This window comes from Kogia breviceps, chromosome 1 (genome assembly GCF_026419965.1).
Source record: "Kogia breviceps isolate mKogBre1 chromosome 1, mKogBre1 haplotype 1, whole genome shotgun sequence".
In the NCBI taxonomy this organism is placed as follows: Eukaryota; Metazoa; Chordata; class Mammalia; order Artiodactyla; family Physeteridae; genus Kogia; species Kogia breviceps.
Window position 1 is genome coordinate 34,608,883 of NC_081310.1, and position 25,487 is coordinate 34,634,369.

The window sequence follows — 25,487 nt, forward strand, 5'->3', positions numbered from 1 at the left end:
GAGGAGAGCTAACAGAAACAACAAACAGTAGATTTAGAAGCTTGCAAATTGGAAATTATAACTTTATACAGATGTTGTCTTTTACTATAATCTTGCTCATGCTTTGGTTCTCATTCAGGGTTAATTCAAAACTTTCTAAAACACATTAATTTCCATCTCTATTATGATTGCTGATACTTCTTGAAATTTACCCAAAGTGAGCTAAAGAAAGTTTATGTATAAAATTTAACATGGGGCATACAAGGTGGTTCATTTTTATTAGATGGAACTAGATAGCTGATGCCTGTAAAAGGCAAACTGAATTAACTACCAGAATGTACCGATCCCCATCTACTATTTTGAAGCTAGATTATCTGTATACTTTAACGTATTTAGTCTAGTTTCAAAAACTGGATGACTCTGGCTCCTCCGATCCTTTTGGATAGCATTTTTTTAAATGTTAGAAAAATGAGTCCACATTTAAAATGAAGAGTTTGTGCACACCTAAATTGAAATCCCTTTTAAGTTTAAAAGCTTAAAGGTTACAAAGAGAATTCCAAACACCCTTCACCTTCTAATCACCTATTTAAGCTTGAAATACTCATTCCAACTTTTTTCTTGGTGTAGTATTTTGTCTACTTCTTTACTTCAATTTGTTTAAAAATATTGACACACTAAAACCAAAAGCCACACATGTGATTTTTAAATGTGAGCCATAATAAATGGTTTTAAAAATGCAAAACAGTGAAAAGAAACACGAAAAATTAAGTGGTCTCATTTAAATCACCCCGATCTATATGTATTTTGACAACGTTTGCATCTTTTAATCTCCAAAATCTTGCTTAAAATGAGAAAATGGAAGCCCAGTAACGTGTTCAAGGTAGTACCAGAACATTGAAATCTGGACTCCAGCAGGGAGAAGCCTAGGAGGTGTTTTCCCATCCCCCAGCGCCGACGTTTTTACATTGTCTTCTCTGAACATAAAAACAGAGGACAGGTCATTTTTAAGAGGAGGGATTTAGACATCTCTTAGGAGAAAGGTTACAGATTAGCGAGAATCTTTCACAAAATCGAAGAACCAACTCCCAATCAACAGAAATCTAGGAGTCCCTAAATCCTGGGGGAGACCTGGCTACGCTGTTAAACATTTTTGTCTGTTCCTTTTCCACTATTATACCCCAGTCCTCTGAAATAATTCTTTATAATTAAAAGCCTAAATCTGAACATTCTTGAGTCAACTTGCGGGATGATTTCAGTGCAGTTTTGGAAGGCTCTACAAGCCACGCAGCGAAACCCTCCACCACCAACACGTAGAGCGCTCCGCCCCAGTAAATTCGAGGGCGCCAAGAGGCAGCTCTGTCCTCCCTTTTCCACTACCGACTCGTGGTCACTTCCTCACTGCCTGTTTATCTCCACCTTTATTTCCATCGCTATTTCCCCCTTTACCTCTTGAATCGATAACCCAACAAGCACAGGAGACAGGGAGAAAGAGCAGCCAGGTCAGGGGAAATGAATGTCTGCGAGGCCACGATTTCTTCATGCAGTTTGTCTGGCACTGACGGAGAGAGCCTCGAAGAGAGCCGGGTCCTGCTTCAGGGGAGAGGGGGCCTTGCGTCCAGAGCTCGATGCGCTGATTGGTTGGTCAGCCGCGGCCGGGGAAGAACCCGGATGTTCCTGGGTAGCTGTGTTGGCAATTGGGGTTCTGAGGTTTGGGCGTTCTAGGCGTGCTGGCAAGTCGAGGCGGATGGCGCAGGGTTGGGCCGGCTTCTCTGAGGAGGAGCTGAGGCGACTAAAGCAGACTAAAGGTAAAGGGACGGGTCTGCACAGATTTAATTCTTGGGTCTGTTAAGGGGAAGGGGCGGGGCTGCAGTTTTTGAGGCTAAGGGGGCGGGGAAAAGGGTTATCTGTGTTAGGGGAAGGAGCTATAAGTGGGAGGAGAGGCTTGAGAGGGCGCCAGAAGTGGATCTACTTGGAGCCACGGCTGGGGGAGGGGGGCGGGCACAGAGGACTGGGGTCTACTTTTAGAAAAGAGACTTAAGGCATTTATTTCAGGGATTTGACTTTTTCCGATGAAAGGAAGGGGACTTGGGAGAGGAAGTGACCTATTAGGGGGATTGCTCCATAGATCAGTGGTTGGAGGGTTGGGGTGTGAGTAAAGGAAGGAGAAGGGGCACACACCATATTAGATTTGTGATGAATTTATAGAAGCAGGCAATGATTGGGAAAAAGGATCACAGGGATCTGAATGAATGCAAAAAGTTGGTGCTTTTCATAAGACATCTGGAGTCTTGCTTTCACTTGCCAGGTGATTTTTGCAGTTCTTTCCAACTCTTGAGAGTCAGCAAACCAAAAGGGTCTTTGAGAAGTTAGATGTGAAATATCTAGCTACCTATCTACGCCTCTTTCCATCCATCCGTCCATCCATATCTACTGACTTGAGTGTAAGCTAAAATTTTGTGCTTCCTTCTCCAGCTTTATAGCGTAATCATTGAATGGACTTGTACTATTTTGTTATCTTTTAATGAACAAATTAAGTTTGCTCATACTTTGTGAGAAACTCTTGGCAATATAAAGTCTGCTTTGATTGTGGTTAAAATTTCGTAAAGTTCTGTATGGTGATCCTGGTAGTGCACACCACTTCTGTGAGCTTATACCATTCTTGGTGCCATAACTTATACATTCTGGGAGAAAATTAAATAAGCTCTGCCATGCCTTTAATTAGAGTATGTGAGAAAACTGGATGTTTTCTCAGGTTAGCTTGTGCATTTTTAGCATGGTTGTGAAAATAATCTAGGGCTGACAAGTGGAAAAGGAAGTAAATTTGTAATGTAAGGCCAGTGTAGATTATGTAGATCGAGGAAATTTTGACTGGTCCAGAGGCCTTTAAAAACTATATCATAAAAGTTACACTACAGTTTGTAATTAACTGACATTCCCATGTTCAGATGTATGGAGTACTAGTACCCCTGCTTCTGGTCTGACCAGAAGTTACGGGTATCAGCTTCTTCATTAGGGATGCTGATAGGAACAAGGCCTCATCCTTGCCTTCAAAGAGCTTATAGTCTAATGAGGCGACAAACTATAATATAATGTGATTGTAGATGTTGTACAAGAGCTTTCTACAGAATTAGCAGGAACTTTACTGTGCTGGTGGTTGGGTGGAGCTTGGCAAAATTTAACCGAGATTGTGTGTTAGCAGAGGTGAGTTTGCCAGGGGAAAGAAGACTTAATGTAGAAGTCTGACTTAAACATTGGGTTCATTATGTGGAAGTAGGTTTCTAAATACCTTCGTAATTTGGCATAGAGAGGGGGTGGAAGGACCTTAACTTAAAGACCTATCATTTCAGTGAGAGGTTAGACGCCAACTCACTAGTCTTTGATCACCTTAAGAAAACATCTCAGCATCTTTGTATACTCATAGCCAAACACAGTGATTGGTATATAAAAGATCTCCCAGCTCTGTCTCTAAATCTTTTTGTCTTGGAGTTCTTATTTATAAAACTAAAACAGCTGAATCTTTAATTTTTAAGGGTCCTTCTAGCTGTTCTCCAGCCTTAAAAATATATTTAAATAATCTATGAAGATGGGGTTGGTTGCCAGCAAAAATAAAGACAAGACTACTGTAGGGAAACCCATATGGGCATTTGGGAAAGTCAGAAAGTTCTTAATAATCTTGCTTATATTGTTTATAATATTAAAAAGCTGGAAACAACCCAAGTGTTTATTAACAAGGGAGTGGATAAATAAATTGTGGTATAATCATCCACTGGGCTACTATACAGCTAGTGGGAATATATGAACTATAGTCACATGTATTAACATGTACAAATTTCATAAACTTAATATATGAAAAGAACAAATTGCAGAAGAATATATACAGTCTGATACCATTTATAGAAGTTCAAAATCATACAAAGCAGGTATATTCTTTTAAGAATATAGGAGATATATAAAGAAAATCAAAGGAATGAAACACAAAATTCAGGGTGGTGGGAAGGCAAGGGAATATGAACAAGAAGGGGCAAATACACTTTCAGAAGTACTGATAATAATGAAATCAGGTTAAGCCAAGTTAAGCTGCAGTAACACATATCCCTAAAGTATCAGTTGTTTGAAATAATAAAGATCTCTTTTTCACTCTAGTTTCATGTCTTCCATGGGTTGACATGGTCACTACACACCATGATTTGGTATTGTCATAGGAGTTCACCATGGCAGGAGAAGATTGAGAATTGAGCATTGGCAATTAAATGCTTCCACCACTAAATGACAGGTGTCACTCCTACTTATGTTTCATTTAGCAAAAGTAAGTCATATGACTTGGAGGACAGGAAGTAAAATTATCTTGGTGTTCCAAAATAGGGGTAATGTGTCAATCCTTGAACATCAGTTACGTCTACTGTAGTCATGTTTTATTAAACTGTGTTATGAGTTTTTATAATTAGTACAAGTTGGATGTGTATATGTCACAGAGACATACATATTATTTAATGTATAGTTTATTTCATAATGAAAAAAATTGTAAATAAACAGTGCTGTCAATTTCTAATTAAAGAAAATACTCATGAGTTCTTTATTCTTTTTTTTAAAATATTTTATTTATTTTTGGCTGCATTGAGTCTTCGTTGCTGCATGCGGGCTTCCTCTAGTTGTGGCAGGCGGGACCTACTCTTCATCACGGTGCACGGGCTTCTCATTGTGGTGGCTTCTCTTGTTGCGGAGCACGGGCTCTAGGCGCACAGGATTCAGTAGTTGCAGCACGTGAGCTCAGTAGTTGTGGCATGTGGCTCCCTAGTTGTGGAGAGCAGGCTCAGTAGTTGTGGCGCACCAGCTTAGTTGTTCCATGGCATGTGGGCTCTTCCTGGACCAGGGATCGAAACTATGTCCCCTGCATTGGCAGGCAGATTCTTAACCACTGTGTCCCAAGGGAAGTCCTGAGTTCTTTTTTTTAGATATTAGTTCTTTGCCAGTTATATTATGAATATGTTCTCACAGCATGTAATTTATCTTTTAACTTTTATCTTTTAATGAAGGAAGTATTTAATTTTAATATGGACAAATTTGTTAGTTCTTCTTTTATAGTCAACATTTTCTGTGTTTTAAGAAATTTGCACCCTACTATAAGTTCTAAAAGATATTAATCCCGGGCTTCCCTGGTGGCGCAGTGGTTAAGAGCCCGCCTGCCGATGCAGGGAACACGGGTTCGTGCCCCGGTCCGGGAAGATCCCACATGCGGCGGAGCGGCTGGGCCCGTGAGCCGTGGCCGCCGAGCCTGCGCGTCCGGAGCCTGTGCCCCGCAACGGGAGAGGCCACAGCAGTGAGAGGCCCACGTACCACAAAAAAAAAAAAAAAAAAAAGATATTAATCCCTATTTTCAATTAAGAGTTTTTAAAAATCGTTTTTATTGTAAGCTGTAGCAGATTCAAAACATTGCATAAAGAAATGTGTTTCAGATGTGTTTTAAAGTGTTGATTTGACATTTAAGTCCTTAATCCATTTGGTGAGTGTTTTGTTTGTTTTTATATGGTATGAGGGATAGATCTGATTTCATCTTTTCCATATAGATAACCATATGTCCCCCGGGTCCATTTATTGAAGAGATCCCACCTTTTGTTGTTGATCTGCTATGCTACCTCTGTTGTATACCAGTGCTTCAAACATGTATGAGCTTGTTTCTCTGTTCTTTATTCTAATCCATTGGTCGTCTTATCTATTCCTGCACCGATACCACAGTGTTTTAAAGTTTTGCAATATTCCTGATAGCTAGTAGTCTAGTCCCCTTGTTCTTTTTCTTTGGAAGTTTCCTTGCTATTCTTGAACTTTTACCTCTTCATATAAAAATTTTGTGATTTTACCAAATTTCATGGAAAACCCAGTTGAAATTTTTATTGGAATTGCATTGAGTCTTTAGATCAATTTGGGGAGATTTCACATTTTCACATTGTGAACACTACCACTAACACAGTATGTGTCTTCATTTATTTAGGTCTTCTTTAATATCTTCTAATAAAATTTTAGAATTTTTCCTGTAGAGGTTTTGAACACCCTCTTGCTAGATTTGTTCCTAAATACTTGATAATTTCTAGTATTGAAATATCTTCTCTTTAATTATATTTTCCAATTGCTGCTGACATATGAAGAATACAAACAAGCCAAAAGAAAAATCAACAAAAGATATGAATATATATTTCTTAGTAAAGGAAATATGAAGAGATGCTTATCACCATCAACAAACAGAATTGCAAATCAGGACCACAGTGAGATACTACTTCATACCCATTTGATTGACAAAAATCAAAGTCTGATACTATTATATATTGAAGAGAAAGTGCATCCACAGGATCTTATACATTGCCAGAGGGAATGCACTTTGGAAAGCAATTTGACATTTCTCCTAAAGTTATACTTTATGACACAACAGTTCTTAGATGATATCTAAGGTAAAGTCTTGTACCTATACAAGAGGAGACATAACAGCAATTTTCACCAAAGCAAAAACCTGAATCCAATCTAAATGTCCATCAAAGAAGATGAATAGACTCTGGTTTTTTAATACAATAGAATATTATACAGCGTTAAAATTGAATGACTAAGGCAACATGAACAATAATGGATAAATATTGGCAATATCATATTAAGTTAAAGAAGATTACATCCACCATGACATCCTTTCTATAAATTTAAAACAAAATAAAATTTTAAAGAAATATTTGTAGATGCAGTGTGACATAAAAAGCTAAGGAAGGGAATGATCAACACATGATTCAAATGATGGTTGTCTTGGTAGGAGAAAGTAGAGCTTAAAGGATATAGAACAAAGTTCACAAACTCAGCCTCTTGGATTGACTTAACCCAGAAATGTGTTTGTCTTTTTATTTTTCCTTTTTTGGATTATCTAATCTTTAAATTTCTTTTAAAATTAATAGTGGTGAAAATACTTCTAGTTCACTTCTCTTCCCAGTATTTTCCTATTGCCCTTGTTTTTGGATCAGACCAAGTGCTAGTTCAGCATTGAATTGTGAGCAGAAGTGTTATGTCACTACTGGGTCAGAGCAATTAATTGCTGAACCAGGACCTTCCTGAGCTCTCTTCTCACCTGCCATGGGGGCTAGCAACACTAAATGGCTGTGCAGTCAGCCTGGAGCCCTAAGAGACTGATCGGCAGAAAGCTGCTGCTGGCCTTCAGTTGGTACGTGGCATTAATGAGAAATAAACCTTTGTTGTTTAAAACCAGAAAGATTCCAGGGTTCTTTGCCTCTACAGCATAACCTAGATTTTCTTGATTGATGCAATTCCCTATATTTTATATAAAAATCTGAATTTATCTGGTGAAAAATAAAAACGTCTGATAACAGTGAGCTAAATTTTTTAGTGACAGCTGCCAGTTTTAATGGCTAGAGGTGGCTATGCATTGCCCCCTTTAAACTGTACTTGTGCTCCCAGTTTACCACAGTCTTCTGGATACTTGCAGCCCCCAATATAAGTATGTAAAACAGTATGTTCCTTTTTTTTCCAGTTCTTCCTAAAAACCTAATTTTTTTAAAGATCAGTTTTAGGTTCATGGCAAAATTATGAGGAAGATACAGAGGTTTGCCATATACTCCCTGCCCCCACCCCCATTATCAACATCTTCCCAGAGTGGCACATTCGTTATAACCTACATTGACCCATCATTATCACCCAAGTGTATAGTTTACGTTAGGGTTCACTCTTGATGTTGTACATGCTATGGGTTTGGACAAATGCATAATGTCATGTATCTGTCATAGTATACAGAGTATTTTCACTGCCCTAAACATCCTCTTTTCTCTGCCTATTCATCCCTTCTCTCCTCAATCCTTAGCAGTCACTGATCTTTTTACTGTTTTCATAGTTTTGCCTTTTCCAGAACGTCATATAGTTGGAATCATACAGTATATAGCCTTTTCAGATTGTTTTCTCTCACTTAGTAGTATGCAGTTAAGGTTCCTCCATGCTCTATGTGTCTTGACAGCTTATTTCTTTTATTTTTAGCATTGAATAATATTCCATTGTCTGTGTGTACCACAGTTTATCCATTCACCTACTGAAGGACATCTTGGTTGCTTCCAGGTTTTGGCAATTATGAGTAAAGTTTCTATAAACATCCATGTTCAGGTTTTCGTGTGGACATGCGTTTTTATTGCCTTTAAAATATTAGTGAGCATGATTGCTATATCATATAGTAAGAGTATGTTTCGTTTTGTGAGAAACCACCAGAGTGTCTTCCAAAGTGACTACCATTTTGCATTCCCACCAACAATGAAAGAGTTCGGGTTGCTTCACAACCTCACCAGCATTTGGTGTTGTCAGTGTTACAGATTTTTGGCCATTCTAATAGTTATGTAGCGGTATCTTGTTTTAATTTGCATTTCCCTGACGGCATGTGATTTGGAATCTTTTCCTATGCGTATTTGCTGTATGTATATCTTCTTTGGTGACAAGGTATCTGTTAAAGGTCTTTGGCCCATTTTTTAATCAGGTTGTTTTCTTACTATTGAGTTTTTATAGTTCTTTGTATATTTTAGATAACAGTCCTTTTTTATCAGATATGTCTGTTGAAAATGTTTTCTCCCAGTTTGTGACTTGTCTTCTCATTCCTTTGACGTTGTCTTCCACAGAGCAGAAGTTTTTAATTTCAATGAAATTCAGTTTTTCAGTTATCTCTTTTATGAATAGTGCCTTTTGGTGTTATATCTAAAAAGTCATTGCTGTGCCTGAGATCATTTAGATTTTCTCCTGTGTTGTCTTCTAGGAATTTTATAGTTTGGAGTTTTGCATTAGGTCTATAATCCATTTTGAGTTAAGGTCTGTGTCTAGATTTATTTTTTCTTTGCTTGAGGATGTCCAGTTGTTCCAGCACCAGTTGTTGAAAATAATATTTTTATTCCATTGTATTGCCTTTGCACCCTTGCCAAAGATCTGTTGACTGTATTAATATGGGCCTATTTCTGGGCTCTCTGTTCTATTCCATTGATCTCTATTCTATTCTTCTGCTGATAACCACTGTAGTTTTATAGTAAGTATTAAAGTCAAGTAGTGCCAGTCCAGCTTTGTTCTTCAATATTATGTTGGTTATTTTGGGTCTTTTGCCTCTCTGTATAAACTTGAGAATCATTTTGTCAATATCCATGAAATAACTTGCTGGGATTTTGATTGGTATTGCGGTGAATCTATAGATCAAGTTAGAATGAACTGACATTGACATCTTGACAATGCTGACTCTTCTTACCAATGAATATGGGATATCTCTCCATTTATTTAGTTTTGTAGTTTTCCTCACAGATCTTGTACATATTTTGTTAGACTTATACCTAAGTAATTCTTTTTTTTTTTTCGAGTGCTAATGTAAACATTACTGTGTTGTTTTGTTTTTGTTTTTGTTTTTTGCGGTATGCGGGCCTCTCACTGTTGTGGCCTCTCCCGTTGTGGAGCGCTGGCTCCGGACGCTCAGGCTCAGCGACCGTGGTTCACGGGCCCAGCCGCTCCGCAGCATGTGGAATCTTCCCTGACTGGGGCACGAACCCGTGTCCCCTGCATCGGCAGGCAGACTCTCAACCACTGCGCCACCAGGGAAGCCCTACTGTATTTTTTATATCAAATTCCACTTGTTCATTGCTGCTAGGAAAGTAATTGATTTTTGTATATTAATCTTGTATTCTGTAACCTTGCTATAATGACTTACTAGTTCCAAGAGGATTTTTGTCAGATGTTTAATCCTTAAGTGACCTGATTTGTTGTTTATGAGTTTAAAAGTTAGCATTTTTAATCTCATAGGTAGGTTCTGTGAAAATGCAAAATAAAATGGAAGCTGCATTACTGACTTTGAGAGGAATATTAATAATTCAGCTAACAAGTGTAACTGAAAGGTAAGCAGGCTCAGTGACATTTTCTAATGGTGTGAATAAAGATCAGTAGCCAAGAATAATTTTCTGTTGCAAGATGTAGTACTCTATTTTGTGTTTCTATCTAAAGTCAACAATAACATTTTACTTTTGATTGTATGTCTTTGAAAATATTTTCTTTAATTCTTACACCAACTCCATGAGTTAAGTAGAGCAAGTAAATTTTCAGCCAGTTTGACAGATGAAGAAACTGAGGTATAGAATAATTAATTGACTTGCCTAAGGTTACTGAGGTGTGGAGAAAAGCAACACCAGAACTTTGACTCCAAAGCTTTTGACTCTTCTTTGGGAAATTTAAATATTAAGCTTATGTTGTTTCAAAGGTCAATATGCAGGATTTTAAAAACCCATTTAGTTCATTTATAAGAACTTATCATAGTTTCATTTCTCAGGCAATTTGTAAAGAATATCTCTTACAGATCTTATTTAGTATAGTATGAATGTGAGTCAAGATTCTCCAGTTGTCTGACCTACAAGGTTAACACTGGTATGGATAATCCAAAAAGTACAATAGAAGTGTTATCATTTAGTTCGTAATGCTTTAAAAAAAAATTTCTCATGATTGTTTTATCTTCCTCTATTGCTTTGCTCAGGCTGCTATTAAAATTAACTTGCATACATTGATTAAAGGCTAACTACACTTTGGGAAACACAGCCCTGGACTGTTTGGAAGATGAAAGAAAATAATTTAGGGTTAACTAGCATTCCTAAAATTAATAAACTTCATTCAGCTGTACTTTGTGTATCGTGTCTACCTATGTATCAAATTACCCTAAGATCTGTTAAAAGTTAAGAAAGGTGAAGCCCATTTGAAAACAATCACCATTTTATTTCGGAAGAACAGACAGAACCATAAATCAAATTTAAGACATATAAGAGAATTCATTTGTCTACCTACTTTGGTCCTATTAGATTCTTTTGGCAGTTAGCAAATCAAGTTGAAACCTTGCTTTGTATTCTAAGGCCTAACTCACAGACAAATGGACTTCTTCAAAGATAATTGAGAACTAAGGTAGTTTTTATTAAATATTAATTGTATGATCAGAGAACTGTCAAAACTCTGCAAGAAGATGACTGTTTTTCCCTGGGATTTTAAGAAAGAAAACGGGAGAAAAACCCTGAAGAATTATCAGAGTTTAATGTTAATGCTTTATTTTCTTAGAGAAATTATAATTATTTGCTGATCACACAAAGGAATTTTTCTCCATTCTATTTTATATATAGATCCATTTGAACCACAGCGGCGTCTTCTCCCTGTGAAGAAAAGTCGACAACAACTTCAGCGAGAAAAAGCCCTTCAAGAGCAAAGCCAAAAACTTGGACTTCAAGATGGATCAACCTCATTACCTCCAGAGCAGTTGCTTTCTGCACCAAAACAAAGATTTAATACTCAAAGATCATGTTCTTCTCCCCCTACTCCCCCCACACTCACGTCTCCTATTGGTGATGGAGAACCACAGGGTATTGAAAGTACACCAAGGGAAGTAGGACTTAAGAATTCCCATGAAGGTCACAAAAATGCTGAGGTTCTACCTCCAAAACCAGATTGCAAATTGGAAAAAAAGAAAGTGGAATTGTTAGTAAGTCTGTATATCCATGAGACTTTTTTCCATTTTACCATTTTTTTCCCATTGGGCTTTGACAGTTTTAACATTTTGTTTGTTTTATATTCTAACTTAGAAACATAATGAATAAACTATTGAAAAATAGCTACCACCTAAATATAAGTAGCAATGTTAACGCACTTCTTATGTTTGATGCTATTTAGTCTTTACAACAGTCTTACAATGCATGTTCATTATTTTCACTTTACAGATGAGATATCTTGGACTCAAAAGATACTGTATTCCCAAAATGAATACACCACTAATAAGTAGCAGAGTTGGGGTTCACATACAAGACTCTCTGGATCCAGAGTCTATGCCCTTTACACTCACCAGAACCAGTTCTTATATGCATGGTACTCCTTCCCAAATTGAACCCATTCTTTCAACTTCCAGATTGCATCTCCATTGGCTCAGAAAAGGGTACTTCTGAAGAGACATGAAGGGATGGTCAAAGGAAAGAGTATTGGAAATTGAGAGGACTAATTAAATAATTCAGCTGCATCATTAGATTTCTTTATTTAATGTGTTTGTATTAGAAACCACCTGCAGAATTTGGTTTAGCCACATTTTTGTGGAAATTACCATTCTATGACTTGTGAATTCTTATAATCAGAATTTTTTTATTAACATAGTTTATGTTTGAATATCCACTCTTTATTTCCTCCTGATTTATCACTCACAGGGAAGAAAGAATGGTATTTGTTTCTGTTTTCCATTTTCCAAGTCTTTCTTCCTCAAAGTGTCTTATGTTTTTTCTAATCTCACCCATTTTTCCAATCTCTGCTAATCCAGATTCTGTATTGAGTTTTAAGTGTTTCCTGCCCACCAGGGGTTTACAGCCAAGAAATCATTTTGACAAGAGATAGAAAGCCACATGAAGTATGAGACCCAAATTAAACAAGTGCATACCTTTAATGTCTTAAGTGTAGTTTACCAGCAAAGTCCTGAGACAAGTTGTTGGGTGGGGCGGGGGGTGTAAATTGAGCTGGAGAATTTAGACTGAATGTCATTAGGAAAATTATTCTCTTTTTAGGTACTTGAGAAAATATTCATAGAAGACATGTAATCTCAGGAACTGTTGTTAAAACAGAGAAATTCTGAGGCTTTAAGAGGGGGAAAGGAAAACTATATACTAGAGAAGGTCAGAGATTACATTTCACTTTTCTGAAAGAGGCACAAGATAAGCCAGAAAATAGTAGAGAATTAAGGAAGTGAAGAAGGACTTGGAAGCAGAAGATGCCTGCCTAGTGAGTTCCTTGATGCTGTAATACATTACCAAGACCCCTGAAGGAGAGATGCCCTGATAAAAATAATGGTTAGAGAAATTCCAGGTGTCACTGTTGCACACCATTTGGGTGCTGGGTGAGCTGGAACTAAAGTATCTGGGGAGGAGGTACCTGCAGATAGTAAAAATGAGAAAGGACCAATGCCAGCACTAAGGTGGAGGCTATAGGAATGGAGAGAAAAGGATAATTTTGCAAGTGGTTACTAGGTCTGGGAATAGAGATTTTTGATATAATGGCTGTGAGAAATGACAGTAATAGGAACAAATAGCTTTGTAATTACCTTGTTTAATTTGAGTTGACATTAAGTTCATGAATTTACAGGAAATTTTAATATATTTCTTTTAGAATTGGAAAGATTGGAAGGCAATTCATGTTTGCAGATCTTTGGAGTTTTTCTTTAGCCCAACATTCAGGTCTTAGTTCATAGTGTTTCACTCTGTTTAAAATGTTTAAGAGCTAGAAAGAAGTGAGCAAATTATAAGAGAATGTATGAAATAAACATTGGTTATTGTGCTATGGGTTATTACATGGTGAAGATGTGTATTATAGAAAACTATAAAAGATATGAAATTAGTTACAGAACAACTTATTTTGCTTTCTATTTTGCATATAACACGATTAACTTAAACAAGTTTCTTTGTACTCCTAAAAAATGCCATAGTACTCTGGCTTCCAGTTTGGGTTCCTAGATTATATATGTATAATGGATTTCAAAGGGCCAATTTATGCAAGCCTTCTTTACTTCAAATCATAGTCTTTGTTCCTATTAGAACAAAATAATGAGCTACAGACGGGTTCCTTTTAAGAGGACTTTTGAAGGAAAATATATATAATCTGGTTGATTAAATTTTATACTTAGGAACTGAGACTGGTAAGATGTGGAGTGGGGTTTCAGAAACTCATTTTTATACTTTTGCTCCCTAGGCAAGAAAAATCTCGTTGGGAAGTCCTCCAACAAGAACAGCGGCTAATGGAAGAGAAAAATAAACGTAAGAAAGCTCTTTTGGCTAAAGCTATTGCAGAAAGGTGAGGCACCTGAACCAGGAGAGCTTGTTTGTAACCTGTAGTTAGTTTTGTCATGTTTTATATTTATTTTCCTATGTCTGTTCTAATAAATGGTGTTTTGTCTACAACCATTACTTTTAAGACCTACTAAACAAATTATGCTTTACAAATGATACTGAAATTACAGTCTTAATTTATTAAGGAGGGCTTTTTAAGCATAGATTATAATGTATTTATGAATACAGGGGCAATTAAAAGTTAAGGATCATCATCAGTGTTTTTAATTTTAACCATCTACACATTCATAAGGAGGCAGTAAATAGCTATCAACATAAGTAAGTTAGCAACAAATGCAGCTTTTAATTTTCACATGGGCCTTAATCGACATGTAGAGGAATAAGATTATTCCACATAAGTGACTTATACAACCACAAATCCTAATTGTATTTTCTATGGCCATTTTTCTTAAATAATGTATCCTGACCCCACTGATAAAAGATACATAATATAATTTAACTTTTTATCCTTGACTGTGGGTCACCATTATAAGCATTGTCCCATACTGTATACAATTCAGTTTTTCTCTCACCTTCCAGAGTGAGCTTGTCAGTGATCCCTTTTCCTTTACTGCACTGCACAAGCCTTGAACAACAACATTCCTATTTGAGCCACTTTTCCCATCCCTCACCCACTCTTCCCTCTTTGTAGTTTCTAGTGTGCTGTGGCCTTAGGAAACCAAGCTCAGTCAATAAAACAATGATTGAGAATAGTGAGAACGAAATGCAAGCAAGTATTCAGAGGCATTTTCTTTTTAGATCTCCAGAAAAGTCTGGCACAACTATTACTCATTAAAGCTGGTGTATGTGTCGGGGGAGAGGAAGGAATAGGGATGGAGAGAAAGGCATGTGGGTATAAGAGTAATTCAGGATTTTATCTGCCAAAGGGATGTATGTATTTGAAAATAACGATTTTTTTTTCTTACTGGTACATCTTGATCTTTCATGAAGCATAGGAAATACTCAACTTACTGAACTTATGTTTCAAGAAGAAAAACAATGTGATTATTGAAAAATGATTATTGAAAAGCATTTTAGTAGTCTTCAGTTTGGTAGAGGTTGGGGAGGCTGTTTACTCAGGATTTTACAAAAAAATTTACAGGCTCAGCACTTACTCTTCTCTACATGCTTTTGATTTAAGACAAAGTATTACTGTAGACAGAAGTGTAAGGAAATATAACCTGATTAGATTATTACTAAATGGATAGTGAATCACTTGAAGTAAAAAGATCACATGGTTAACTTTTGTAGGCAGAAAATAAGGGTAGATGCATAATGGAGTAGAAATCAGGAGAATGTAAGTTGCAGTATAGTGGTTCTTTGGGGAGTTTTATTCTGTGAGAATGTGTATGAAATTTTGAAATGAGTGGAATTGTGATTAAAGGTTGGCTTTTGTATTTGTTTATTCTGTTTCTTAAGTAGATGATGTACTTGGGGTTGGAGAGAAGCCTGAGGTTGCTTTTAAACAAAGGAACAAAAAGAGTGTTTGGTTTTGAGCCCCAGAAAGAAGAATTTTGAGGACCTGTAGTTTTCCTAAAAAAGAGGAATCAAAGAAGTTTGGGGAAATGAATCTTAAGAAAGTTAAAACTGATTGACATATGCACGCTACTATATATAAAATAGATAACTAATAAGAACCTATGGTATAGCACAGGGAACTCTACTCAATACTCTGGAATGGCCCATATGGGAAAAGAATCTAAAAAAGAGTGAATATATGTATATGTATAACTGATTCACTTTGCTGTATACCTGAAACTAACACAACATTGTAAATCAACTATACCCCAATAAAAATTATTTTAAAAAATAAATAAAACCAAGTAGATGTTCTCAGACTTACAAAGAAATGGTGTTTAACGTAGGCATCTGTTCTTGGCAGCCACTAAGTATCAGACAAATGAAAGTAGACTTAGCAAGATGAGTTTAAGGCTGGAATTTGGAAAGCTGTGTTCAGTATTCCAGCATATCCAGTTCTCTATACAGATACACCCTTTTAGTGCTTATTCTCATCTTTATGGAATGAATATAGGCCTATGAGTGAACTCTCGGTATTTTTTTTTAATTACTTTTTATCCTGTGTATAAAAAAGTATATACTAATATATAATTTGGACTAGTCAGGAGGAAAAGTGCAAATGCAGTTTTAGAGATATACCAAAATGTTACTAGCATTTGTTTTACCTAAATTTTTCTGTTTTTTTTTTAATTCTTAAAAATTACACATTTTAGTCATTGTGTATACAGTAGCTTTCTTTTTTCACTTAATATTGTGTATGGATACATGATTTTGAAATGTTTTTATTTTTCCACTCTCATTCCTCATTTTATAGATCTAAAAGAACTCAGGCAGAAACCATGAAACTAAAGAGGATCCAGAAGGAGTTACAGGCTTTAGATGACATGGTGTCAGCTGACATTGGAATCCTCAGGAACCGGATTGATCAGGCCAGCCTTGACTATTCATATGCTTGGTAAGTTGGGGAAATGGACCTCTGAACAAGTTTAATTTAGTTAACATTTATTGCTAGCTAGGCCTATATATATCATCATTAAGCCTCATAATGACCCTATTAGGCGCTGTATTCCAGTTTTATACTAAATCAAGTATCTCCTTTTTGAAGTCTTCCTTAACTCTGCCCTACCCATTAACCTTGTTTATATCCCTGTTAGAGTATTTCTTGCATTATTTATTTACATTTTAGTCTTTCCTGCTAAACCATCAGCTGTATAATATTTGAGACTCTTTAAATGTCTAAATGACTTGCCCCAGAACTCTATGTATTATTCTAACACCAAGTCTATGCTCTTTCTTTTAGAAATTTTGATTATGTGAGATGGTATAGGGACTAGACTATTTCTCATTTCAGTTTTCATCAAAGAAAGGAGATCTAGTTTATTTTTTAAAAGCTTTGAGTATTTGAAAGAAAATAGCACTCTGTCTTGAAAGCTTGAAGTTTTTTCTTTTTTTTTTCAATTATACTCTATATAAAATGGTTTGCTATCATGTGTTTCCTTGGTTTCAATGATTGTTGCATATTCTCAAAACAAACTAACACATGTAAAGAATTACATGAGCTTTGCAAACAGATAAAAGCAAAAAATTAAGCCCAATTTCAGGGTTATCTGTCCTTTCAACGTTGCTTTAATCATCCTGGTTTGTCTTTTTTCACAAGGGAATGCTGTGTTAATGACTCGGTTTTGCATCTTTCTCTGTAACACTAGAAATCAATCAGAGTGCCGCATTAGTCCAGGGTAACCCACAGCATCAGAATGTTTATATAACAATTTAATAAAGCGGAAATGCTTGATTGTGGTTTTTAATTCACTGTTTATTGTTTAAGAAAGAGGTTTGTGGTGTCCTTGTGATTTTTGTAATTGTTTGACCATATGCTCTTAGACATAATGGGTTGCTTTTATTAATTAACTGTGTAAATTAATGCCATCGGTAGCTGATACTGGTGGTTCCATTTCTATTAATAAGGTCATTAAGGAAGTAACTAAGATTTTATTAAGATTAAACTAAGCCTAGATTTTTAGCACATTTTATTCTCTGTAACTTAAGTTTGCCAGAGGAACATTTTTATGCCTTTGTATCTCCTTAAGTGAATGATTCTGATTATTCTGGATATCTCCACAGAAAAATCATTTGATCGTGTTTTAATTCTGTCCTAGGGGAGGCTGAAGAGGATGCCTTTGTACATTGAAAATTATATAAGAAATGTCATAGTTTTAGCCTTCAGAGAACCATAGTTTTAGCCTTCAGAGATTCTGGTTAAAAAAGAAGACATCCCATAGTATATGAATATTTTTAATGACATTTTAATATAGTAAAAAGATTTAATATGGTAAATTTTTACATCTCTTAAGCTAAAGATGACAGTTTATCATGATACTAGTATTGACATAGATGTATGTGAATATCCTTATCGTATGTGTGGGGTTATTTTTAAAAACGTAAGCTCTTGAGTTAAGTCAAAGAGAAGCCACTGACAATTTAGACTAGAACCAGGGTTGTATCTTGTTCATGCATAAGATTAAGACAGTATTTTCTAAATTTACATCTGTGGTTATTAAGAAGTTATAGTTTGGTGATATAGTATTATGGTCTAGATTTCTACTAGAAGGTAATCCCCAGGGCAGTCAGTTTCTGTGGTTCTCTGGGAGATTTCCTTGACTTTTTTTTTTTTTTTTAATAAAAACGTTGTAGTTCTGTAGTGGCTGGCATGGTGCTCTGTCCACAAAATGTTCTTGTATACGAATAGGTCAGAATTCATCCTAAAGTTGGTTTCTGTAGAGCAGTATCAGGGTATCCACCTCTGAGGAGATGGCACTTGGAGTGTCCCAGCAGGGAGAGTTGTCACTGCTGCTGCTGTTCACAGCTGTGATTACAGTGCTGCCATGTGCTGCGCAGACCAGCTTGTAAAACTAGAGTGGCTGCCTGTAGAACATTTCTTTAACCCTCAGTATACCAGGAAAAACAATGATCACCATTTGCTATCGATGTTTAATAGACGCTCCCATACGCACATGCATGCATACACGTGTAAACACATACATAAATGTTTTAAGTCATTTTATGAATAATTTAAAGAAGTAAGAATAAAGGATTGTGGAAAACACCTTTGTTAAAAAATTTTGTATCAAGTAATGTTTGACTGCAAACATTATAAAAAGCTAAAAGAATATCGTTATATCCTTTCAGCCACACAGGATGGTCCAGGTACTTGTAAAATATTGTATGATAAAATTCTTCCTCTTGAAATTATTAACTCTAGGAGAATAACTTATTTCCTTTTTATCCTCAGAAATATATTTTTCACTCACTGATTCTTGAGTTTGAGAAAATTGATCTAGGATGTGTTCTTCTGAAGACTCATACTCTGAGATTTCACTTACGTGGTCAGTTTCACCACCTAGAATCTAGCCTGTCTCTGCATTTGTATTGATTTGCTCGGGCTGCCATAACAAATTACCAAAAACTGGGTAGCTCAAAACAACAAAAATTTATTCTCTTATGCTTTTGGAAGCCAGAAGTCTGAAATCAAGGTGTCAGTGGGGTTGTTATTCCTTCAGAGGCTCTAGGGAAGAATATATTCCTTGCCTCTTCCAGCTTCTTCTGGTGGCTGGAGACATTCCTTGGCTTGTGGCCACACTACTCAGTTCTGGGTCTCCATAGTCTCATTGATTCCTCCTGTTTTCTCTCAAAAGTTCCTCTGCCTTTTTCTTAAAAGGATACATGTAATTGCATTTAGGGCCCAGCTGGATATTCCAGAATAGACTCCTCTCAAAATCTTTAACTTAGTCACATCTTTTGCCATTTAAGGAAATGTTCACAGGTTCTTGGGATTAGGAAATGAGTATCTTTGGGGGTGGGGGTCATTTTTTAGCCGCCACAACATGCATCTTTTGATTTGTCTAATAACTGCAAAAGATCTTCATCTGTCACTTTTGTCATTCTGGGTGTAAAATGAAAAGTAATAATTCTCATCTGAACAGTGAAAGCTAAGAGCAGATTACTAGTGTGGTATTTCCAGTCTTCTTTTATACCTTATTTAAAGGTGATGTAATACTTTGGCAAAACAGTAAGGAAACTAAGCAATAATGGTTTATTTCATAATAGTATCATCCTTTTAGGTCATTCCATCATTCTCTGTTTTCTTATTATTTTAATTTTTTTAGCATAAATGTGAATAATTGATAAGTAATGAGTAAATAATTCCTAGGGTGATGAAATGGCAAAATGTTTCAAGATATAGGAAAAAATATATTTCAACAATCCCATAACATATCTTAGGTTTATAGAAGTGGACCCATATAGTAATTGCAAAATATAATTAAAGTCTGTTTTTCAAAATATAAGTAAATTTTCTCTCTGTTCTCTGGAATACTTCTAAGAAAGGATAAAAATTATGATATGTTGATCCTTACGAATAGTTAGAACTGCTCAGGAAAGAAACTGAAGAACTAAGTATTTCAGCGGAACCTAATGACATGCCAAGGGTTAACAGTGTTTTTAAAAAATTTCGAGGAACCAAAGAGACAGTTTCTACAATCCTTTAAATAAGATTCATTAAATCATTCAACATTCCTTTAAAATAATAAAACAATTCTATAATTACATTTCCAGTTCAATTTGTCTTACTGTGTTATGTATAATGCTCTTATTATTCTGTTCCAAAGTATGTCTTCATACTCTGCTTTGGTATTATCCCCCTGACCCCCAGACTCACAGTGCAGTTTGTGAAACTAATCCATATTTTGAACATAAATCACTTTGCAAAAAATATATATATGTGTGTGTTTCTGGCCAGAAGGACTTTAAATAAATAAACAAAATGCAGAATCTTCAGTGATTTATCCAGGGTGAAAGATCATTGGAAACCTAGGGACCTATTTGCAAATTTTAATTTCAATTCAGCATTCATGAGCCCAGTCAGTAAATCTTTACTAACTGACTTTGGCTGAGGGAGACCAGAGACTTGGAGAGAAGGGAGGTTTGAGCTGGGGCTAGAGACAAGATACGTATACCTATAGAGGATGTTGTCAGAGCTCTTAAGCTTGATGAAAGAACATTCATAAACAGGATATGTTATAAAGTATGGAAATAAAGGATCCAGATACCCAACACAGCTCCTTTACAACAGTTCTTTTAACATAAGGGGAATTGAAAAACATCTAGTTCTCATTCTTTTTTTTTTTTTTTTTTTTCGGTACGCGGGCCTCTCACTGTTGTGGCCTCTCCTGTTGCGGAGCACAGGCTCCGGACGCGCAGGCTCAGCGGCCATGGCTCACGGGCCCAGCCGCTCTGCGGCATGTGGGATCTTCCTGGACCGGGGCACGCACGAACCCGCGTCGCCTGCATCGGCAGGCGGACTCTCAACCACTGCGCCACCAGGGAAGCCCTCATTCTTATATTTGCTAGATGACAGTAAAAAATTGAAATATGAGAAATGAACATAATATAAATAAGTTTTCAAATATAAACACCAAGTCCTTAAATTGTACATAATTTTAATTTTAGATACATGTTTAGTGGTATACTAACAGTGCTTTTTTATTCTGGTGCTCTGAAGAAGAAGTTCTGTTTCTTGAAGGCCTACCAGGCACTGGGCTAGACACTTGCCCTTTTTATTCTATTTAATGCTTAATTAATCCTCCTGTGAGGTGTTATTATCATTACCATTCTACAGATAAATCAAGACTTAGTTCAAGAAACCACTCCTGGTCACCATACTGGAATTTTCAGTCACTGCATGCCTTTTCTCCAGCCTCTTCCACAGGAACCTGGTTGTGTTTTGTATTCATGATGCTGAGCCTGGGACACACCTGATAAGAACAAAGATGGGAACTCCAGAGCATTTAATCCATAGACTAAACTGGGGTGCACGGCATGGCCTGTCACTAAGAGTTCTGTTTAAACTGATATGAGTCAAGCCAAGCCAACCCAGGCCCTCCCTCTGGAATTTTGCGATTGGAACACTGAGGGATTGAGTGGAGTGAATTTGATGTCAAGGCACAGCTGGTGGCCATATTGGGCTGTGAATATGATAGGAAAGCCTAAATGAGAGAAACTGTGGTTTCTCAGCATTAGCATGAGCAATAGCCTTTGATTCTGATGACATGCCTGTGAGATTGCCTCTTGTATCCTACAATAAAACCCATTTTTTACCTGAGTGAGTATGACTGAATATCTGCCCATTACATCCAGAAAAAGCCTTCACCAAAGGAGGTACACACATAGTAAATGGCAAAGGCAGGTTTTGAATCCTGGGTTCTCTAAAAGCAAGGCCTTTTATTTTTTCACTATATTTCCCTCCAAGACAGAGAATCTTGCATAAGGAGATATACCTGTTTCTTTTTTGCTATAACTCTAGTACTAGAAATTATTTATTATGTTGAGTAAGGTAAGGCAGTCATAATAGGTAAAGCATCATGGCCTTCACAACTGTTAGTGGTAACTAAATAGAATAATTAGTTGGTAGGTAGGGGTCATCCTCTTTTCTGGATAAAAAGAAAAGCAATGATTATATGGAAAAGGCAAAAAAGAAGAAAAAAAGAAAAAGGAAGATTGCAAGGTGACTTCCCCAAGTAGAATTACCCTACTTCAAATAAGTCTGGCATTACCTACCTATGGAGTTTCTATATATGTAAAAATAATAAACTTTTCTTAATAAATGTCTAACAGTAGTCTGTTACAGAGTGGAGAGGGTGAAACCAACTTAACCTGGGGATTCTCAACTGGGGGCAGTTTTGCCCCTTAGGAGACATTTGGTAATGTCTGGAGACATTTTTGTTTCTCACAACCAGTGGGTGCTACTGACAACTAAGGAGAGAAAGCCAGCGATGCTCTGCACATCCTGCAATGTACAGGACAGCTCCCCACAACAGAGAATTACATGGCCCAAGTTGTCAGTAATGCTGAGGTTGAGAAACCCTGCTTAAACCTATCCTGAAGTTTTCTCTTCTACTTGGTGTTTACTTCTTACTCTCACCCAGTATCATCGGGCTGGCTGTGCTCTGTCATTTCTGAACCACTGTCCATGTCCTTCTCCACCAAAATTTTTCTTCCTTTTCTACTCCATTAATCAAAAGATATAGATTTTCTACTTTCTCCATCTCTTAGTATTTTATCTCTCATAAATTTAACCAGTTGTGTGCTGGAGCTGGCTTGCCCTGGTTCATGAGAGAGATTTTGTGTATCTCTTCCCAATTCTGTATTCAGTGATGTCACATTGATAGCTTGAAATTGGCCATAGTAATAGTATTTTTACTACAGAAATTGATAAACCCTACAAATTAGGGCTCTCCCCCACTGGAGCTAGCACACCACTGAATTAACCTCTCAGCCTGCTTTCATTCAAGCACAGCCTTGGAAAGAGGAAATGGGTGCCGAAGAATGTTGTTAGGTTAGGAGAGTCCAAATGTGCATGTTGTGGAAGTTTCAGCAGCAATAGCCTACTTTGTCTAATGTGTAGATAAGTATTCGTAAAGTATTAATAGCCATATTTTCATTATATATATGTATATTTCCCGATTTTGGAGTTTAATTATTATTTCTAGGCCCTCCTTTGACTGTCTTCTTCAATGGAAAACTAATGGACCAGTCTTTGTACCTGTCCCTGCAGGAAGCGGTTTGACAGGGCTGAAGCAGAGTATGTTACAGCAAAACTAGATCTACAGCGCAAGACTGAGCTTAAAGAGCAACTCACTGAACACCTTTGTACGATCATACAGCAAAACGAGCTCCGCAAGGCCAAGAAGTTGGAGGAGTTGATGCAACAACTAGATGTGCACGCTGATGAGGAGACTTTGGAGTTCGAGGTGGAGGTGGAGAGACTGCTGTGTGAACAAGAAGCAGAAGTAGGGAAACAAGTGGTTCATTTAGAGAGGCCATTTCAGCCTTCTGGGGAGAGTATGACCTTAGGGTTTGCTAAAGAGAACAAAAAGCATCCAGACCAGGCTGCTTCCCCAAAGGTAGATGAACAGTGTGAAAGCTCCAGTAGCATTGCCCTTCTTGACCCAGACCAGCCAAATCAAGAAGTTGAAACTACTGTAAAAGACATTACAGCTGCTCTGACCACATGAGGTGCCAGTGTTTGTTCTTTACAACTAACATTCAGTAAATTAAACTTTCTGTTGTAGATCATGCCATGACCTCTGATAAATGCCTCTTCAAAGCAGTATTAATTTTTAAATCCATTAGTTTTAGTATACCATTTGAACATTCTAGAAAATCTCAGATTATGATAATTTTTTATATGGGGGCATGGTTCACCTTGATTTTGATCCAGTTCCTTCATTGTACACTTACTACTGGGTGAAAACAAGTGATTTAAAAGGATGGAAGAAAAACTACACGGTTAATAGTGTTTTTAGACCAGGTGAATACTGAAAAGTAAAGTGAAAAATAAAGTCAATACCTAATTGAACTCATTTAACTTCTCCTGGGAGAAATGTTGAGAATGAGAGTACTATTTTATGTAATCAGTAAAGAGACATAAAAGCTAACATGTGAAAGAGAAAGAATGAGAAACAACCAACAAAAGTAGTAGGTTGAATTATCTATTTGGATCTCACTAGAGTTGTAAAACACAACTTGGAAGTTGTAGTTTATGAAAAGAACCAGAAAACTTAAACCAGCATCACTTTTGTTTTCAATTTGCCTTTTAAATGGCTTTAGTTTACAACCTGAGTTTTGGTTAGTTGATACACATGAGCACATGCGTGCACGTGCACACACACACACACAGACACACACACAGATAGATAGATATACACATACTGTGGTATATAAATAATTTCACTATTGATATATTGTCTCTTCTTTAATCAGCACATTGATTAAATTTAACCTTCTGCAGGCTGACAAAAATATAAAAAATCGTATTGCTACTTTGGATTATCTATAAAAGTTGATATATTTTCTTTCTTAAAGTTACCTCTAAGATATGTGTTTTATATGTTGGATATAAATTATCCTGTCATAAAACATTTAAATTGTTAAAATGATGGTTTTCTTATTACTTCAGTAGTTTGTTAATTACTATCACTAATACTTGACCACTACATTGTGCTATATGTGAATGTGTAAATAAATATTGTAGTTTCGTCACAAAATCTATGAATATCACATTAAATTATGATCTATTTATCAGAAATTCCAAAAGTAAAAATACTACATTTTAAGTCTTAATGAACTATTATAAAAGAAGATAAGGACAAATGTAACGTTGTATCCATAATAATTTCTGAAAAGTTGGGGACATACTATTTTTAAATGAGTTTGTTTGAGGGTATTACCTTCTAGTAATGCAGATGAACTTTGTATTTTTATATTATGTAATTTGAGTTGAATTTATAGCTTTCCATTACTGACTTCTCTAAGCAGAGGCTTTTATATAGATAGTTGTTTTTTTATTTATGAATTACATACATAAAAACGGAAAGCTTCATTGTCCAATACACTCTTATTTTTCTAAGGAATAAACGATTCTAATGCATTTATAATGTCACCTTTCAAAGTTTTAAGCAGTTTAGTGTGTATTCTTAAGCACTGTGTGGCAATAATGTATCCTGTATCTCCATGTGGTAGATAAACCTCCTTTGTATGAGCCTCTTCTAGGGAAAATCCATCAATTCAGCTTCTATAATATTGGCTAAATGCAGGTAGGTACAATCTAATTCTCAGTCTATACTTTAAGTACTTATAAAATACAAGGAGAAATGAGAACCATGAAATAAATGAATTGGATGGGACCTCAGAGGTGATTCAATTTAATCATCTTATTTTACAGTTGAGGAATTTGAGAGCCAGAGATTTCACTTATGGCATGTTGGCCGACTGACTCATGTTAAAGTGCTAGTAAAGTTGCAGTTCTAAACTCAGTATATCTCGTACATATATTAGGCCATGAAATTCACTGCATTTTTCCACTTGAAAATTTTGCTTTATAACTCAATCAGGGTTTGTGTTTGTACATGTGAAATGATTTCAAATGTCTATAAAAGGTCCACTGAAACCATTATTTTGAAAAACTTACCTTACTTGGCTTTCCCAGGGTGGTATCCAAGTGCTCAGGTGATGATATAAGTGACAAAGTTATATTGCATCCGTTTTGTACAAGGCAGC

At 36.3% G+C, this 25,487-nt stretch overlaps 1 protein-coding gene across 8 annotated transcripts in view; it reads left to right on the top strand.

Annotated features, from left to right (window-relative positions):
• Positions 1-1,633: 1,633 nt before the first annotated feature.
• Positions 1,634-25,487, top strand: part of GORAB (golgin, RAB6 interacting) — a 42,463-nt gene continuing 18,609 nt past the window's right edge. The window contains exons 1-6 of one of the 8 annotated variants that reach the window (XM_067030549.1): positions 1,666-1,784; positions 9,775-9,866; positions 11,127-11,478; positions 13,720-13,821; positions 16,189-16,329; positions 22,984-23,504. In XM_067030549.1, coding sequence (XP_066886650.1) covers positions 13,766-13,821; positions 16,189-16,329; positions 22,984-23,443 — 657 coding nt within the window. In that variant the 5' untranslated portion in view covers positions 1,666-1,784; positions 9,775-9,866; positions 11,127-11,478; positions 13,720-13,765 and the 3' untranslated portion in view covers positions 23,444-23,504. Of the gene's footprint in view, positions 1,785-9,774; positions 9,867-11,126; positions 11,483-12,542; positions 12,757-13,719; positions 13,822-16,188; positions 16,330-21,126; positions 21,532-22,918; positions 23,505-25,487 lie in introns of those variants that run through there. The other 7 variants (XM_067030541.1, XM_059083552.2, XM_067030522.1 and 4 more) reach the window with 7 other exon arrangements.